General features: G+C 41.1%; 1 protein-coding gene and 1 long non-coding RNA gene across 4 annotated transcripts in view; one reads left to right on the forward strand and one right to left on the reverse strand.

The window, feature by feature from the left end:
* Positions 1-4,435: 4,435 nt before the first annotated feature.
* The window catches only part of LOC136827877 (uncharacterized), an 870,075-nt gene continuing 853,794 nt past the window's right edge, over positions 4,436-20,716 (forward strand). For all 3 annotated transcript variants that reach the window (XM_067085339.1, XM_067085340.1, XM_067085341.1), the window contains exon 1: positions 4,436-4,558. In XM_067085339.1, the coding sequence (XP_066941440.1) occupies positions 4,546-4,558 (13 nt within the window). In that variant the 5' untranslated portion in view covers positions 4,436-4,545. The remainder of the gene's footprint in view (positions 4,559-20,716) is intronic.
* LOC136827600 (uncharacterized) lies at positions 19,914-20,709 on the reverse strand. The gene is made up of 4 exons (XR_010849811.1): positions 20,682-20,709; positions 20,478-20,543; positions 20,294-20,359; positions 19,914-20,159 (listed from the first exon to the last, which is right to left on the reverse strand). It is a non-coding gene; the product is annotated as an uncharacterized lncRNA (long non-coding RNA).

A 20,716-nucleotide genomic window follows, 5' to 3' on the forward strand; every position in this document is an offset into this window, starting at 1 on the left:
GAGGTGCAAAAAAAACGAGCAGGTGAAAGAGAACTGCTAATTTATTCATGATCCAGGCGGTTTATATGCAGATGCCAGAATACAATGGGAGCCTCAGTGACCTGAGGTCGATAACAAATAACAATAAATACAGCAATCGAGTACACTTTACAATGTGAAAATAGACAGAAGTGAAACTGGATACAATCTTGATGCCTGTGAAAGAAGAAACATGCGATACACAATTGATAACAGGTAAATAAATATAATCATAGTTTAAATGATTGAATTTACGTGACCTGGCACGTTAGGCGTGACTAATTGTAGAGGCAAAGAAAATGGGATGTCTCCACAGAAAACTTGCTCAGCAGAGTCTTTACAAATGACTTTACAGATGACTTTACAGTCTTGTCTTTGCAACACTGGATGCAGACAGGTAAGATTCTGATGCACCAGATGAGGCCACCCCTGCTTCCACAATGGCACTGGTCCACCCACTGTCTCGTAGTAATGTTCCTATCGATCTCAGTGAAGCCATTTCTATATGAAGGCCTCCGAACATGGCAACGAACTTGTCCTCTCCATATTCTTGCCACTTCCACTTTATTTGTTTTGCCAGAGGATACAACGGTTGGTCAGCAACAATTACAGGTGTCTGCTGTGGGTTCAAAAAAGCCACTGTATCATGGACCTTCTCCATGGCATGCTTGATAGTTGCAACAGAGTGTGCCTGGTCTCACCACATAGGCATCATTGCCGATATGCTCACTTCAAATGGATGACTCCTTTTCTGTGTTGCTAACTGCATCAGCCACATTCTCAGTGAGGAAGACTTCCTCCAACCAAGAATATTCTTCTTTCAATTGTGACCTGATCAACTCTGGTGCTGGTAAGGATTGGCTTGCAACTAGAGGAGGATTGGGGTTTTTGGTGATGTATGCTGGTCGAATATTGGTGCATGCTTCTGGAAACTCTGGAACTTTTTTAACCTTCATTTTTGACTCTATATCTAGTTTGAGTGGCTCACGTTCATCACCAGGATTCCCTGTGTTTGGATGCTGGAAAATGGACACATTTGTACCGTGTAAAGATGTTTCAGCTGTGGTCGCAGTCGGATTATGATCTGTGTTGTCAATTGCTCCAGTTGTGAACAAATTCTTTCCCAAGACGGGGGACAGATTACTCCATCTTCCACATACTGTACAACAACTGCTTCTCCTAACTGTGCTGAGATTTCTAGGACTCGGTCATATGATATGCTGAGCCCATTCTCATGGAGCATTTCAATTATTTGTCTCTTCCTCGTCTTGGCAAACACATACAGGCCCATGTAGACTGCAAAATGTGGCTCCCGGTCCTTGGAATGCCTGGGGCATCCGTTCTTTCCTTGTATTTGGTGAAGCAGTTATACTGTAGAAGTTGTGATATAGCAAAGTCTGATTTCGACACTCCATGATGGAGTTGGGACTTGATGTCTGCACCATGTTCGATCATGCATACAAACTGAGGCAGTGATGGTGGCACAGCCTGTTCTAAGTCTTTGTCAGGAAAATAGCTGCTGAAATTCGACTTCTGATGGAGCATGTCTTGTCTTATTATCCCAGCAGCTTTTGCTAGATGGATTGCTTCACCATAACAGGATGCTTCTGATAGGATTGAACCTACATCAGTTCAGCAGCCAACAGAACTTCTCACTCTTGGCGATTAGCTTGCAGCTGTGGAATGTGCAAAAGCAGCTGATCCTTGAGTCGAGTAGGATGAACATCAGGCGAGTCAACACCAAGCTGTTCCAGCCTCTGCTTGTAAAGCTTGGTCACATCAGCAAGCTTGAAAATCGGTGGCCTCTCACTGGCATTTTTCATCTCGCGGGTAGGTGACTAGTTCAGAGAAAGCAATTGGATATGCATCCTTCCAGTGTTCCTGTGCTTTTTCTTGCTCCTGCACCTTTAGATATGCCTGTTCTCGGTTATACAATGCCACCAAACAGCCAGGGTGATATTTCACTTCTTGGGCTATAACATCTCCTGCACTTAGTTTGGCGAGAAGTTTTGTATCACTGAGTGTTTTGGTACATTCATTTATTCTCCTATTCACTTGCATTGTCATCGCTTCTCTAAGCTCCCCTCCTTCAGTTTTGCAGAAGAAGCATTCTTTTGTTTTAGTTTTTTTGAGCTTTCGTGGAATCTTACTTCTACTGCCCTCATCACTAGTACCTACATGACTTGCTCTTTTTTCAGCTCGGTGTAACTTTGTGTTGTTGAACAGAAACCTGCAACACTCATGATATTGTGCCTTATTTTTTCTCAACGTTTCCTCTATCCCAGAACCTTCGTTAAGTCTTGCAGGATCTAGCTTGATTGGTAGCTCATTGAGTGAGTGAAACAGAGGAATATTCTTTGCCAGATTTGTATATCCATCATCCCCTCTTCTGACAGGACTGGCCTGGGGAGATTTTAGATCTTCTTTCGGCAACACTTGGTCCAGTATGTTTTCCATGATCGTCCAGCAGAGTTTGCATCCATGATTACGATGACGTTCAGGGTCGAGGGTTTATCCTTTTACCACCCTGTACATGTAAAAGTATAATAGGCCTCTTATGTCCTGTAATATACAATAGGCACTTTCCTGTATGGGATACAACTAGGTTCTTGCACTGTGCCATACACCTAGTCTGATCGTTCATCCAGTGTCATAGGTCTTGTGCGATCTGTACACCATCCAGATAACTAAAACCCTGTTATCCTTGGTTCGGCTCTCCCACACTGGCACGTCCTGTCCATTCAGGTGCGGCTGCCTAACTGATTTGGGGTTGATTAGGCAGCATTTGGGATACTAGTAGGTTGTTGCAGTATGATGCCAACATAAATTTCCTACTTAGCTGATACTGAACCCCATGCTGAGTTTCACAGCGGTGATGTCACCAATGTGCCTTGGTAGTGCCCGACAATCACTCCTTTAATACAGTGCCCTAACCATGCTATAAATTAGAAAATATACATCAGCAAGCTTAAAAACATAGGAATCCACACTTAGATCATGCAGTTCGGACAACTACAAATATTTCTAAGCAAAACATCAACTTCGGGTGGTTATTTTGGCGGCCATCTTGAAAAATGGCCGCCATTTTAGATTTTCAATTGGCCAATCGGGCAGATTTGATTAGTATCCCTTGGAGAACAATCGTGCCAAATCTGATGCTTGTATCATCATTTGCACGATTCTTCTAAAAAAATTACTCTTATCTACCCCACTACAGTTTTATGGGTGAGCTATGTTCATGACATTTTTATTATTTTCAAAGGTGACGATGACAAGCTAAATAAACTAGTAGAAATAGCGAATAGCATTTTACCCTCAAATGACTGAAGATGAACCCAGTGAAGGGTTCGAAAGCTTTTACAAATTCTACACGAGCCTTTAACAATTATATTATTGTGGACCATTTAGAACAACAACAACAACAACAACAACAACAACAACAATAATAATAATAATAATAATAATAATAATAATAATATTATTATTATTATTATTATTATTATTATTATTATCATTATTATTATTATTATTATTATTATTATTATTATTTAAACATGAATACTAACCGTAAACTATGTCCAGACCACAGACATTAATTAAACCAAAAGAGACAAAAAGTTTTATTAAACTATTAGGACAACAACGTATTTAAGGTACATTTTAAATTAATTCCATAAATTCTAATTAAAATTTATGGAATCAGTTTAAAATGTACCCCAAATACGTTGTTTCCCTAATAGTTTAATAAAACTATCATAAAAAGTCTTCGGCCTTTTTTCAAGCATGCATGCAGTGTGTGTGTTAAGATAAAAAGCCCCATTGAAAATTTGCTTTGATGTTATGTTGCTTTGACATGTGAAGTGACGGAAAACAAATATTTACAAACAATAAATTTCACTGATGTGCCTGAATGATTTTCGCCTCCTCAAAACGTAAGCTGAAACTCATTCTGAACACAACCTTCGCCAGATGGTGCTCAGGCTGTGATACCAATGACAAGAAATACTACTTATGGTATACATATTTCATTTTGGAATGAGAACGTAAAACAAAGACGGTGTCGTCTATCACCCTATGGTGTTTTCTTCTGATAAAAAAAATTAGACTTTTAGAACATAGTATTTAATGTTAATCTATAGGTTCTCTGATATAATTATCCACAAAAACAAAAATTAAACTGTTGATTTGCGCATTATACACATCACCTATTAATGTGTTAATGCTCGACATACTTTTGAAAAAAAAAAACAGTTTGAGTTTCAGACATCCTGTGTTTATTTATTGCTAACTTCAAATATGTTTTGGACTATAGCTTAGGCTTGTTTCCCAGACTGAATAATATTGGGACTGTCCCACCTTTCGTACTAACGCTCTAAACAAAGTGGTCTATCTGTTTCTCAATGGCTAACGGAGTGTCGCTCTCCTAGTACACAACGGTTCCCGTTCGTATGCAATTGTAGGATGGCGTCCAACACATATCAAAGTAAGTTTAAGGCAGCCTAGTCGTTCATTAAATATCATTATTTCATGAAAACGAAAAGTTGTCGTCAGCCACAGTATAGTGCTGTGACATGACAACGCGTTAAATCTTTGAATGCTTACGAAAATTGGGCGTTTCACTTAAACCGTTCGCCTAACGTCCGCCATAATACTTAAAAACGCCTCGCTCGCTTTCGAACGGCGTAACGGGAATGTGAGGCACCGTTGGGAACCTCTCTCCAGCCGTGATCATGAACAGGAACTGCAGGAGGGATGTGAGGGGCAGACACCCCTTCAACCTCCGGAGATGAGGTTATGATCTCTTTGCGCTTCCTCGCGAACATTGCTGTCCTTTGACACCCAAAGGGCTGGGCTGGGCTGGGCTGGGTGTGCAGTTGTTGTTGCCGAAATTTTGAGGAATGGAGGTCTTGGGGAATGTAAACAGAAGAGAGAGAGAGAACATTCCCTAACGTAGTTGGTTCACAATGAAAAATATTTCCAGCGATCTGCACGCCAGTGGGAATGGCGGGTGTATTAACCCACTGCAGTCTCATTAGCTTGTACCCAGTTATTTAGTTACAGAGCTCTTCTTGCTGTAGGCCATGATGTAGGCTGTTAGGCTTTTCCAGAAAGAATGGAAAGTGAGATAGGACATGGGTAAGGGTCAAACTTCTTGCAGCCTCGTATCCACTGAAACCAAGTGAACGGAGTGTATGGGCTACCATTGGGCCCAACCAAGGCTGTGGGTTCAGCTTGACAGCTCTTACAAGGAGAGTGATGAATGGGTTATCAGTTGTATCTTGACGTAAGTCACGTCTAAATTCATTACCCATCAAGACCCCATAGTGGGGTATTCCCATCAGTGCGCCTCATGTGGTGCACTGTAGGTCTTACTCATGGTCTTTGCAGCATCTCTTTGGCCCCTACTTACAACCTCTGTCGTTCCATTTACTTTACCTCCATTCATATTTTCCTTCTTCCGTCTGACTTTCCACCCTCTCTAACAACTGTGTCATAATGCAACTGCAAGATTTACCTCCTGATACATTTTTAAAGCCTAATGGCTATTTCCCTTCGAGCATTGAATGATCTCGTAGGTCCCAGCACTTGTCCTTTGGCCTAAATTCTATATTCTATTCTACTCAATTATCATCACAATTACATCTTCCTAACATATACTACAATTTTCTGTTTTTTTTTATTAATGAGTGGATTGAATTCATAGCGGATAATGTTTTAGATTTTGATCATTTTTGATATATAACTAGTCTACAGAAAGAAAAAATCTATTTGTGAGTGCCAAATGAATAGACCAGAAATAATGAAATGAATTCACATGATCAAGTTGTGATTGATTCAAAGCTGTTTAGCTTCTGTATTTTGTTATATCTAGAAGTATTGACCCCGAAACAAATTGTTTTGTAATTTAAGAATATTGAAATTTCATTACATAATGCCCTGAGAAGCAGTAATATGTATTGCTTTTTTGTTTTTGTTATAGGATGAACTGAAATTAAATTCTGGACATATTTAGGTGTCATTAGGTGGCCAGTAGTACTGTACAGTATACTGAATACAGAAATGACATGTTATGTGCCAGGACATGTCATTTCAGTTTTCTCTTATTTGGCACTTGAAGTGCTTTGTTTTTTCCAATACTGTAGTAAGTAAGAAATATGTGTAGGCAGTCAGGACATTATTATAACTTTTGAAAAGTGTGGAGAATTGTCTTAAATCCATAATGTTTCCAAATATGAAGTCAGCCCATCTTGTAATCAAAAGATACACGTTACAGCATTTGTCAGGACATTCCAGTTAGTGTATCATCATTTGACAATATGGGTGGAACCACATTATGGAAACCAAGGTTTAGTACAACGTGTGAAAAATAAAAATGAATGATTAATGACAATGATATTGATGTGGTACACTTAGAACACAGGCTAAGAAAAGTGAAGAAATGATTGTTTCACTCATGTCATCACCAGAGACAAGAATTGTCCAGAACTTTGCAAAGGCAGGTACCAAAAGCTTAAAACAGATAGCATTTGGCCAATCTAACCCAATTTCTCATAGGATGAAGAGGCCTGCTTATCTGGACCCCCAGCCTACATAATCTTAAATGCTGGATCCTAACTAACGTAACCTTGGGCACTTTCACTTGCCCTACCATGCTCCCTAACCACACTTAGGATACTGAGTCATACCTAACCATGGAACTAAGGCAACCCTTTAAACTCAGGAAATGGAAAGTGAGTTTCCCTAGCAAGCCTGTGGCAGATGCTCCAAGGTCCTTACCCTGGAAGAACAAAGACTGCACCAGAGCTCTGTGCATAAAATGCACTGCTTGGTGTAGCTTTAAACAAAAAAGAAACTCTCCTGGACACCTCACTGCCTATATAATTTTCAAAAGAGCCACAGCCTTATTGAAATGCACAATATGTGCTTCACAAATCACAATTCGGAAATGCTGTCTCCTCATTAACTTCCTCCCCTATTTCAGCTGTCTGGAGACGTATACATAAAACATCAGGAAAACATCCACCTCACAAAGCCCCAGCTTTAAACAATTAACAGTTTTACTGCTGGCACAACAGAAATAGCCAACACACTAGGCCAATATTTTAGTCATGTCAGGATAACATCTCCCCTCCTAGTTCACAAACATAAAGCTCAAAACAGAAAAGAACTCAATCAACTATACATTATCTTCCATGGAATCATACAATATTCCATTTTCCATCGCAGAACTCATCTTGGCACTCAAATTTTGTCAGAACACATGTGAAGGCCCTAACGGTATCCACATCCAAATGCTCTGACACTTTTTGGAAAAGAATATGGACAAAAGGCGAATTTCCCCACCAGTGGCATGAAACACTCATCCTCACCTTCCTAAAACCAAGTAAATCAGGGAATGCACCCCAGTACTGTCGACCTATTTCCCTAACCAGCTGCTTATGTAAATTACTAGAAAGAATGATAAATTTTTGTCTAATGTGGCATTGAGAATCAAAACAACTGTCTTCATCTCAGTTTGGCTACAGACAAGGCGAGAGCACAGGAAACCCTCTTGCACACTTAGATTCTTACGTCCAAACAGCCTCTGCTTCCAAACAGTCAGTCCTTGCAGTTTTCTGTGACTTAGAAATGCATACGACACCACCTGGAAATACCACATCTTCCACCAACTACTTCAATTTGATATAAAAGATAATATGGGCATTTTCGTCCAATTTTTTATTAACACCTGAACCTTCTGTGTAAGCATAAACTCTTCCATTTCTTTACCCTTCACTCAGTATGAAGAAGTTCCCCAAGGCTGTGTTCTTAGCACTGCCATATTTCTCATGGCAGTTAATGGTATTGTAGCATCCCTACCAGCAAGAGTTAGGTCTTCCTTCTCTGTCAATGATCTTGCAATTTATGCTGCTGATTCCTTAATCCCTGAGCTCCACTCACTTATACAGTCTGCCATTCTAGGTGCCTCTTCTTGGGCTACTAGATATGGACTCCTCTTTTCCACCAATAAAACTTTTTCCATTCTTTTCTCTCGCTCCCAAACAATATCTCCATCACCACTTTTGCTTTACAATTCACCCTTACAGTACTGTATCAGTGGTAAATTACTTGGTTTAATTTTTTGATTCCTTCCTTACCTGGAAGGAATTTATCCTATCAATTAAAAAACTGCTCTCCAGCATCTTTGCCTCCTTCAGATTTTATCCCAAATTACCAGAGGCACCTACCATAGAACACTTTTGCATCTACATGCAGTCCTCATTCTATCTGTCCTGGATTACAGATGTCATGGGTACTCTTCAGCTTCCCCCTTCTCTTCTCAGCCTTCTAGACCCGTTGCACCACTTAGGACTAAGATTGGCCCTTGGGGCCTTACGTTCATCACCAGTAGAAAGCCTCTATGCTGAATCAGGACTAACATCGCTCACCTGCCGACATCCCCTCCTCTCTCATAGATACTATGCCAGATTCCACCAATTCTCTACCCTGAAGCTGACTGTGTCTGAACCCCTCCTTGCCAAATTTACTAACAATCCCAGCTGACTGACCCCCCCCCCCTTTTTTTTTTTTTTTTTTTTTTTTTTTTTTTTTTGTCTGTGTGAAAACCCTTCTTTCTCACTCTTCATAACCACAATTGGAAATCCTTCCATTCTACATCCACACTTTCCCACCTTGGTTAATCCCCACTGCCTCAGTCTGTCCATCTATACTACACAACTTATCAAAACTTGATATGCACTCCCTCTCCTAGTCTATGTTCTTATTTCCTAGACCACATTTTGACACATGATGCTTACACCCCAATCTACACAGATGGCTCCAAGTCCCCTAAAGGAACTGGGCTGCTGCCCTCTTCCCCATCAAACATTTCCAACTACTGTTACCACCTGTGGCAAGCATACTTACAGCAGAACTATATGCCATTTTGTTTGCCCTAAAACAACTTCTAATCTACCCCTCATCATCCTTTGTTATTTTTGCCGACTGCTAATTCTTTATCCCTCATCCAATCTATTGACTACATCAATCGTGTAGTCTGTGAAATTCAAGATTGGCTCTTTCGTATTTCAATCCAGAAAAAAACCAGTCTGCTTCTGCTGGACCCTGAGCCATGTGGGCATCATAGGCAATAAGCAAGTGAACTCTTTGGCCCGCCGTGCGCCTTCATCGGGATGCCCACATTTCAAAAGCCATCCATATTCAGACTACTTCCCATTCTTCCATAACTACTTACTAAATTGCTGGTAGTCTCTCTGGTCCAGTATCTCAAATAACAAGCTTCACACAGTTAAACCATGGTAGTATGGTGATACTACCATGGTTAAACCCATGCCACAAGAATAGAGGATGGGAAACAGCTCTTGCAGGACTATGAATTAGCCATTCAAACCTCACACACTCTCACATGATGAACAGAGCCTCTCCAACCGTGTGTCCAACTTGTCATATCCCTTTTCCATATCCCACATAATCCTTTCCTGCCCCCAGCACACAGTTGCACACAACAGAGCCTTTACCAGCCTGACCTCTCTTCCCCGTCCGCCTCACCTTCATGATATTATCATCGAAACAGAACACCTCCATAGAACGTGTAATCTGCTTCCTTCAACAAATAAATATTCCTGATCTAATATAACCTAACAACCAATAATTCTAACCATACTTACTGTATCTATAATTAGCATAACATAGCACCATGCCTGCCTAACCAAGGTGTAAGTTTTAGTCAATTTCATTGTATCCTCTAAAGGGTTTTTGTCATAGTGCAGATGATTAATGAGTTCTTTTAGTTGTTAAACAACATAAATCTGCAAAACTTTTCTGGTGGACTTGCTGTTTCCAGTTCTAGAGAGTATTTGACGATTTTCTGTGTATATGTAGTGGAGATCAGAACGAATTACAGTCTGTGAAGAGTTCAATTTCCCTTCCTCTTTAGGTGAAATCACTTTATATCATCTGGTTTATGTTGGTGAAGGACAAGTGCGCAAAGTGATGGGCACAGTATTTGCAGAATTGGTCATCTGGAGCTGTTCTGTGAAAATGGCATGGTCAGATGAAACCTATGAATTTTGTAGTCCCTTGCTGAATTGACTGATTTTATCATTCATTAGATGTTTGGAAAAGGCATAACATTTTTATCATTCAGTCATTGTTCATTCACTGTATAAATACATACTTCTGCTAGAGACTTGAAATAAAATCTTTGAGTTTGAGACTTTCATGATGAGTAAATGAAGCCTTGTGTTATAAGGATACCAAGGTAAAGGGCTGTGTAACTGACTTGTAGGTTACAATACACTACTTGTGTAGCCTAATGGAGGTCATTGTAACATGGAATGTAGATGCAGTTGGGAGCTGACATCATTGCTAATGTAGCAGGGCATCAGATGCAATTGGAAGCAGACACCATTGCTGATTAGACATTCATAACTGTACTGTATATGATGTGAAGTGACCATATACTGTACAGTACTTGGTCGAGAGATTTGATTTCATTTTGCTATTTGTTCCGACACTGCTACAAACCCACAACATCATGTGACAGGAGGTATCCTTAGGTGTGCATGCGCAGATGGCTATGGTAGACTCCCTTTTAGAGAGTAGCACTAGCCATAAAAGAGGCCCACACCACCACCAGCTTCCAATTTGTTCTTAGCCGTCATTGCGTTAAGATGTGCTTCTTATGCAGGCCCTGCGTATATTAATCTTGCTTTATCTTGAAATTCTCTGTGTTTTTTGAGACATAAGTGAATAGTGTATGGTGAATCTTATATTGTGTTTTGTGTTTTTCCCTGATTATGAAATCTTCAGCAAAACCAGTCTCCCTTAAGTGTCCGGGTATTACTCGAAAAGGAAAAACTTGCAAAGTTTTTTTTCTCCTTTAGCGGTTAACCCACATTCAGTGTGTTCTAAATGCAGAGGGCAAGATTGCTCTCGATGTCTGAAGTACAAAGAATGTGAATCATGGTCGTCTTCTCAGTGGGAGAAATATGAAAATAGAAGTGCTAAAAAGAAGTCGGAAAAGGAAGCTTCGACCCCCAACCCATAGAACTTGTCTCCTCCATGACATGTATCCCTTCTCCCACCATCTTTGCTTCCTCTCCGCTTCCCATTACCCCAGAAAGGAATATCCCTTCTTCCTTGGAGCAGAATGCCAGTATCCAACAAGAGATGATGTTGGTTCTAACAAAGTTTTTTGGTAAATCTACGGTTTCGGATACAGCCAACCCAATCAAGAAATCGACAGCTTCCGTTAGCGAAAGTAAGAAGATCAGCGTTACCCAGGCTAGCCTGGTACTGGGTCCCAGCGGCTCCCAGATAGGTAGGGGGAAAAGGACTCCCAGCATCTCTTCCAATCCAGTCCCGGGTACCAGTGGTGCACGACAGAGTGGAAGTTCTGCCTCTCCTGCTCCTTCATCAAGTTTTTCTCCTACTGTGTCAAAACGTCGCCATTCTCAGCCTTCTTTTGAGAGCTCCCCCCGATTGCGCTCCAGAAGTGTGACTCGGCATGCTGCTTCTCCGGAATTCAGTAAACAACGCCACACTTCTTGTCATGGACATTGTTCTGGTTCTCCTAGAGACACCTCCCGGTCACGCTCTAGAAGCGTGATTCAGCACAGTACTTCTCTTAGGCAGAAACGTAAAAGAGAGAGTAGTCAGCCGTTGCCTTGCAAATCCAGGCACCGAACCGTCACTCCCTGTTCCGCACAGTCTTCAGATGCATCCCATTCCTGTTCCAGGACCAGAATGTGGCATGGCAATTCCCACAAGAGAGCAAAATTTGCAGATTCCAGGTGCCAAACCGTCACTCCCCATCCTGCATGGTTTTCGGATGCCTCCCGTTCCTGTTTCAGGAGCGGAACTTGACGTGGCGATACCTGCAAGAAAAGTCATTCACCTACCAAAAGAGGTCGGAAGTCTTCCTTCTTTTTCCTCAGACGATGAACTGAAAGTTAGACCTCTTCCCTTGGACGTTGATTCTTGGGAATGTTCAGCTTCATGAACCCGGTTTTCTTTCGATAAAAGCCGTGAGTTTTCTGAAAGACGTTCCCCATCGTACGACTCAGTACGACATATCAAAAAGAAAAAATGTCGAGCTTCTCCGGATTCCCTGTTGCCTTCTCATCAGAAACAGAAGACACGTCTCAGTCAATCCCCAGATGTGGGATCAAGTTTCAGTCATTACCTCAGGATGTTCTGGAAGAATCCCTTGAGTTTTCCAGAACTTATTCAGAAAATAAGAAAGATTCTTAAATATCCAGAACCAGAACAAGAAGATTATGCAGACTCTTCCTTCTTGAAACTGGTGACCTTTTCGACTTCGGAAACGAAACATTCCACCCGCCTACTGTTGACTAGGATGGTAAAGTCATCAATTAAAGAAATTGATATGTTGATTGCTGGAGGGTGAAGGTTCCCTAGCCACCTCCAGATTGCAAAAATTGTTACCCCCTCCCTTACCTAGACAGGCAAAGTATCATGTACCAGAGGAGCCCACCTCCCTACCCAGGATAGTGAATGGAAGTTTGTCAAGTCTATCGAATAACGCTTCCTTAGATTTCTTTAGACAAATAGATTCTACTTTCTCTAGTTCTCAGATGGTCAAACTGGAGCTTAGTTTGGAAAGAACTTTGAGAGTGGCCTCTTGGCTTGACACCTGCCAAGGGGCCCTATTGAAACTGATTCAGAAGACTGTTTCTCGTGATTCCTGGACTGTAATTTAAGACTTCCCTCCATCAGGTAAAGCCTTAAAATATATTACTAAAAATATAGTGAATGTTTGGGCTAATGTTCTATTGAAAAAAATACGATTTCCTCCTGTCAACAGCTCAGAAGCATATTTCTTTGGACAGTTGGTCCAGTCCCAGGAATAGCCTTTTATCAGAAATGTCTGGGTATTTTCTCCAAGACTTAGTCAATCAAGCGATCTCAGACAGGAGGGAGGATGCTAAGCATTTCATTCCTGCCTCATCTGGCAGACCTCCATCGAGAAAGCAATCCTTTTCTTACAACAATAATAAACAGACTAGAACTGCAGTGCAACCTTTTTGTCAAGGCTTTCATCAGTTCCCAGTCCAGAGGTAAACAAAGAGAAGAAGGTCGGCTTCAATACCACTCCTCACGGTATGGAAAGCAAAAGCCAGAACCATCAAGGGTGTCCACCAGATGAGGAAGGCTGCCTCTCCCATCTTCCTCTGCTAACCAGGGTGGGGAGCTGCCTGAGATACAAGTAGAAAGAGTGGCAGAAAGTCCTGGCCAGAGCATTGGACGGTACTAACCTTGAAGAAGGGTATGTTCTTTCCTTCCATCAGAGACCATTTTAGTCACCCTTTCCTGTTGAGTTTCCCTCCTACAGGAAAAACTCCTCCAAGCAAAAGGCCCTACAGCAAGAAATTCAGAATACGGACAAGGGGGCTGTGGAAATAGTGAAGAAACCGTCACCTGGGTTTTACAGCTGCCTTTTCTTGGTACAGAAAGCATCAGGGGTTGGAGACCAGTAATAGATCTATCATCACTGAACAAGTTTCTCCAGCTCACCCCGTTCAAGATGGAAACACCAAAGTCTGTTCTGGCAGCAATCAGGCAGGGAGACTTTATGATCTCTCTGGATCTACAGGATGCATATCTACAAGTTCCGATTCATCCTTCCTCCAGGAAAATCCTTCGATTTGTCTCAAGAAAGAAAACTTGTTGATTTAGGGCCCTCTGCTTCAGGTTAGCAACAGCCCTCCAAGTCTTCACCAAAATCTTTCAACTAGTCTCAGCATGGACCCACAAGAGAGGCATCCATCTCTGCAGGTATCTGGACGATTGGCTGATTCTTTCACCCTCTGCAGCCCAGGCTGAGAAGGACAGAGACTTGATTTTAGGGATATGCAGGACTCTGGGGATTCTCATAAACTTCAAGAAGTCGGATTTAGTTCCGACACAGAGAATCAAATACTTTGGAATGATGATAGATATCTAGATTTTGAAGGCTTTCCCATCTCAACAAAGGTTGGAGAAGTTTCTAGAAATATCGAGAAGGTTCCTCTTCAAGCCCATACAACCAATGAAGAATTGGTAGATTCTAATCAGGCACCTAGTGTCCCTGGAGAAACTGGTTCCAAGAGGCAGAACTCGGATACATTCCCTACAATGGATGTTAAAAGAAGACAGCCAAAATCAAGAGAATGCAGAAGAAATGATTGCAGTAACAAAAGAAAACAAGAGATTTACCATGGTGGAGAAATCCAAAGAATTATCAGCAAGGAATGAAATGGGCCAGTTAGCTTAAGAAATGCTAGTGTTCTCGGATGCATCCAAGATGGGTTGGGAAGCACACCTAAACAAAAAGTGTGTTTCAGGGACTTGGAGCAAGATGAAACAAAAAGAACACACAAATGTGCTGGAAATGAAGGCAGCCTGGTTAGCTCTGCTGTACTTCCAAGAAAACCTGAAAGGGAAGTCGACAGTTTTGATGAGCGATAACACTTCGGTTGTCTCCTATTTGGACAAACGGGGTGGGGGGCGGATGATCTTCCACTCCTTAAACCAACTAGCTATCAAGATTCACTTATGGTCAGAACTCAAGGGCCTGATGCTTACTGCCAGATACATCCCAGGGAAGAAGAACATCCTAGCAGACACCTTAAGCAGATCAGGACAGATAGTGGGGACAGAGTGGTCCTTGCTTCAGTCAGTAGCGAACAGACTCCTCAGCTTGTGGCCAGGCCCCACAATGGATCTCTTTGCAACTTCGAGGAACCATAAGTTACCCCTATACTGCTCTCCAGTTCCAGACAAAAACTCCATTATGCAAGACATGTTCCAACACCAGTGGAACAACCCAGATGTTTATGTATTCCCTCCTTTTAGCCAAATCAGGAGGGTGATCAACAGGTGCTTCGTTTCTCAGGGTCTCCAAATGACATTGGTAGCCCCAATGCGACCTCAAGTGGAATGGTATGTGGATCTCCTACATCTTCTCATAGACATTCCAAGACATCTTCCTGTAACACAAGATCTGCAGAAACAAGAAAACAGCACAAAGACACATCAGTCAGTAGAATCACTTAAATTTCACGGCTGAAGACTATCGAGCAACTCCTCAGAAAGAAAGGCTTTACTAGAAAGGCTGCAAAAATCATTGCCAGCTAAATAAGGGAATCCTCCCTCAAGCTATACAAAGGAAAATGCTAAGTCTTCTTGGATTGGTGCAGTAAGAGGGATCTACATCCCCTCAAAACAACTGTAAGAAATGTAGCAGATTTCCTTCTCTTTCTGAGGAACAAGAAAACCCCTCCGTCTTGGCTGTGAAAGGGTATAGATCTGTCCTCTCCAAGGTTTTTAAATCTAGGGATATTGATTTGGAATCATCTTGGGAGATTTCGGATATGATCAAACACTTTGAGAAAAGTTGTTCTCGAAATTTGCAACCTCCTGATTGGGATATAACAAAAGTTTTATCTTCCTTGACCAGGTCCCCTTTGGAACCCATCAGAACTTCTTCATACAAGGACTTAACATTGAAAACAGTGTTTCTTTTAGCTTTAGCATCTGCTAAAAGAGTAAGTGAGATTCATGCACGTTCTTACAATGTAACCCACACCTGTGGATGGATGGAAATGGCTTTTAATTTTCTGTCGGACTTCATCGCAAAGACCCAGAGCCCTTTGTCCCGTGACCGAAGGTTTAATGGCTTTTCCATTCCATCTCTTAAGGACTTTGTGGATAACGATCAGGAAGAAATGATGCTTTGCCCCATACGTGCGGTGAAAGCTTACCTAAAGCGTACGGCCTACCTCAGACCAGCACAACGTAGACTTTTCATTAGCACAGGTTGTATTAAAAAGGAGATTTCCAAAAATATGATCTCCTTTTGGCTGAGGGAAGTAATAAGCAGAGCTCACAGTTTGGAACATGATGTATCTACCCTACCAACACACCTCAAGGTCCATGACATCAGGAGTATTGGCCCGTCAGTGGCCTTTAAGAAGAACTGTGCTGTGGGACAGATCCTCTGCGCTGGGGTTTGGAACAGACAAACCACCTTCACGTCTTTTTATTTGAAAGGTGTCACACATAAGTCACTAGACACCTTCTCCTTAGGCCTGGTGTTGGCAGCTCAACAAGTGGTGTGAAAGATATGATCTTTTAGCTCCATTCGCATTCGTTGAGCATCTCTTCTCTGCAACATCACCTGGGTCCGGCATGTGATGTTCACAGGATAGGACCGCCTGGCTCCATTTGAATGTACAGCTCCCATGCTCTATCACATCACTTTTAAGAGATTATTATTCTTTTACAACTGTATATTTGTGGTGGTACTTATAATTGCCTTGCTTGTTTACGGAGAGATCTTCCTCCCTCTTTATGAGTCTCCTGTCACATGATGTTGTGGGTTTGTATCAGTGTCGGAACAAATGACAAATTCAACAATAATTTGTAATTTTTCCTAACATACAAACTCACGACATCATGTGAGTTCTTAATTTCCCACCTCATGCCTCACCTCTTTCCTGATCTCTCTCTCATGCATCTTGGGTGAAATATCACAGTTCCCTCTGGCTATTCACAAATTGGAGGATGCTGGTCCTGCTGGCCTCTCTTATAGCTAGTGCTACTCTCTAAAAGTGAGTCTACCATAGCCATCTGTGCATGCTCACTTAAAGATACCTCCTGTCACATGATGTTGTGGGTTTGTATGTTAGGAAAAATACAAATTGTTGAACTTGTCATTTTTCCAAAGAAAGATTTTGGAAATACTAAATTCCTGCTCATGCTTGCATAAGTTAAATATATTTTCTATTTAGAATGTGCTAGGATAGATTTCTCATATAGTACATCTGTAAAGTAAAGATGAACCTCATTGTAAGTTCTCACCTGTATTTTTATTCATCCTTGCTCTTGGTTATGTGTTCTCAGTGAGTATTCTTAGTAAGACACAATTTAATTTAAGGAAAAGTGAACTACTGTATTAGTTAAAAGAAAGAGATATCATCTGGCAAGGGAAACCCCTATACCGTATAGTCTGGTGAGAATGTATATTGTACCTCTCAGTTTGGTCACCAATATTTTTGCAGCAGAGCTCCTCATCTGACCCTAAGCACAACACAATTCCATTGTCGTTCCCTCTCTCTTTCATCATCATTGACCTGTAAAGTCAGATGCTGACTGCTGAAATTAGAAATCCTGTAAGCATTTGTACTTTTTCTTCTACAGTACTTAGTAAATTTTGCCCGCTCTCTTAAGTATATAATCATTAGAAAAGAGCACATTTGAAATAGTGTATTGCATTGGATCTCCAAGTTGTGTAAAATTCAGATATCTTATGCACAGAGAAGGCTCAGTTTACATACTGTAATAATTTTTTCCAATATGTAACTTACCAAGTACTGTAATTACGCAGCTATACTGCACTTTCTACTCGCACAGCAGTTAAAAAATTTTTGAAGTTCGCAGTAGCGATTCATTTGTTTTAAGTGTGGGTAACCTCCCTGCCCTCTATTGGGGAACAATAGGTACAACAAAACAGAGAAAATCACTTCTTTTCTGTTGGCATTCGACGTAACATCGAATGTTTTTGGTGGATGAATTTGAAGTTGTTTCGTTGCTTTTCCAAGGATTTGGTGAAATATTGTTGAATTTGGTAGTTTGTCAGCTTAGCTTAGCTTAGCTGGTATTCCTGCCATATGTCTGATTCTGGCTCATCAAGTGTTAGATATTGTAGGGAAGAATGCTAGACTCAGATGACGAAAGTAACCTATGACAGTCATACAATCTGTGCAAAGCGTAGAGGACGAGTGTTCCAGAGATCTTATGTGTGCTGGATGTGAAAGATGGGATGAGAAAAAATGGAAGGTTTTCAAGTTTCGTTTGGGTAAATTAGACAGAGATAGGAAGAGGAGAGTGGCTGTTAGAGGTGAGGGTAGAGTTATGAGTGTTGAACCTGTCTCTAACATTCAAGTCTTAGACTGTAATATTCCTTCTTCTCCTGCCCTTGTATTATCCCTCATCCTAAGTCCTCCTAATATTTTTCCATCAACTCCTATATGTGGCTCCCATACTTCCAAACCCAGTGCCATAGCCAGCCTTGAGAGTAGCCTAAGTTTGATCACAAATTTGATCTTGTGGTCAACAGTTGAAATTAGGCGAATCACTTAAGGTTCTGATGGATGAAGTTCAGAGTTTTAAACAAGTGTCAGTGCCAGTGGAGGAGGTGGCTGTCCGTCCTGCTGATTCTCCCAGATTAAGGTCACTGTCATTCCCCTGAACCTGGGAGTAGACATAAGGGAGGTCAGCGGGGGTTTGCCCATGGGCAGTCGCCCCCTCATCTGATTCAGTGGTGCGTAGTTCCGACAGCCGTTGGAAAGGCATCACTGTGAATGCCCATCAGCTGTCGTCGGACTCTGCATCTCTCCAGTCCGGGGAAGAGGCATGTGGCGTTTTCCAGGGAGTCTTGTCCTTTAAAGAGACATCATGGTAGAGAGACCTCTCCCATTTCTCCCAAGCACTCTAGAGACCCTGCTATCAGTCCGCAACCAGGTTGCAGTAAGTGGCACAGTCCATCTCATCATTCTTCAGATCACTCCTAGGCTGAGCGCCAGTTGTTGATTCCTAAGCGCTCTTCCAGTAAACGCTCATCGTCTGGGCGCCTGCATGAAAAGTCAGCGTATTTCCCAGAGCGCCATCCACTCTCCAATCGCCTGTCTTGGACTCCCAAGCGCCCATCTCGGACTCCAGGGTACCCATCTCATTCTTTTGAGTGCTCACCTTGGACCACTTCCGCTTCAAAGTGCTCGGCGCCAACTGAGCGCCCATACAGGCATCCCCCGGTGTATGACAGGGGTTCTGTTCCTACGCCTCATCATAAGCCAAACATCGTCGTAAGCCAGAACAACAGCATACAACACCAGAAAAATGTATAAAAATTTGAAATAAAAGTTATGAAAGCCTTACTTTCAATCCTTTGGGTATATTGCATGTTGTGTCTTGATGTTTTACCTACATTGTGATGTGTTGTGCATCCAAAACTGGTGGTTCTGGAATGTAAAGATTTACATTTTAGTACAAAGTACATACAGTTGTGTACTGTACAGTAGTGATTGTAAAGTCCTGTATGCAATAAAGTAAAATACAACATGTTATACAGTAAGTCACATTTTGTTATACAGTAATACAGGTGTACAGTACTGTAATTTATACCAAAGAATTTATAAAAGATGAAAAAAAGTGGATTCCTTACTTTTATTTTTAAAACCCCATGCTTCTTAACCCTGGAAAAAATGTTGTGGCCTCATGATTCAGGGGATTCTGGAATGTAAAAATTTAGTATTAGTGTACATATAATACTGTACAGTAGTCCTGCATGCAACAAAGTACAGTACTGTACTGTATAAATACAGAACAGTCAGTTTTATAGTAGAATAATAAAATATAAAAATTATAAAGAGTTAGGAATTCCTTACCTAATTTCAGTGATTGTCAAAGCTGTTACAACCGCAGGCTAGGTTGGGGAGATGGAGATTGTATGTGTGGGGAGCCTGCAATGATAAGGATAAAAGTTGTTCTGTATCAGTTCAGATCTATGTTTGTACTGTAAAAATGTGTTACACTGTTCTGTATCAGTTCAGGTATTTCACTGTAAAACCTATTTTGTTCAGGCAGTCCTCAGTACAAAATAAAAATATGATTTTTCCTTACCTAATTTCAGTGATTTTTAGAAGATGGATTGGCGAGGATGAGGGAGCTCTAGTAAAGGTGCTGGGCAGTCTGGAATATTAGAATGAAGACAGGTTACTTTATATTTATCAAATGTACTGTACATATGACCATTTATAACATTAAAAACAGTGAAGAATTCAATACCTTTAGTGATTTGAAAGATGTAGGCTACATGAGGAAGGTTTGTACAGTTCCAGTAGAGGTCAGGTTAAAGGTGCATGTCAGTCTGGAATGATAATGTACATGATAAAGATTAGAATAAAGTACTTCTGTGGATTTCATAAACAGTACACTAATTTTATAAAATGTATAACAATTTATAAAACAGAAAGTGTTCTTACCAAATTCTAGTGGTTGGCTTGCTTACTGGGATGGGCATATGGTAGATGAGAGAACAGGGGGCTATGGTGTGGCATCTGCAGGTGCTTGGGAGTCTGCAATGAAAAGATAGAAATGATACTGTACAGTATAGCAGTACTAGTACTGTACTGTATACTGTATTTTTTTTAATAACACAATTTAAAACAATGTTGGCTAATAGAAATTACTAAAAGTGAAGAATTCTTACCTGGTGGACATGAAATGGGTGCAGGTGCTACTGGTGCAGGTGAATTTGGAGTTGAGCAGGGGACACCTGTCATTTGTGGAATGATAAAGATAGAAATTACCACACAGGGTATGTATGCAATAAGCTACTGTACTGTATACAGTTTTATAAAGTGATTTGAAAGAAAAAGTCATGAAATCCTTACCTGATGGGGCTGGAGAGGGGATAAGGTCAGCTGAGTTGGGCCGGGAGGAGGCTGTAACATGTGGATCTGGAATGATAATGATTATGTAAAGTTACAGCAAATACTAAAGCAATAGTGTACTGTACAGTGGGTGAAGTGCAGTACACTTTTTGTAACATTTATAAAAATTTATAAAACATTAAAAAAACATTAAGAATTCCTTACCTGGTGAAGTTGGAGAGGAGACAGGAGGTTAAGTA

This window comes from Macrobrachium rosenbergii, chromosome 42 (genome assembly GCF_040412425.1).
Source record: "Macrobrachium rosenbergii isolate ZJJX-2024 chromosome 42, ASM4041242v1, whole genome shotgun sequence".
Lineage (NCBI taxonomy): Eukaryota > Metazoa > Arthropoda > Malacostraca > Decapoda > Palaemonidae > Macrobrachium > Macrobrachium rosenbergii.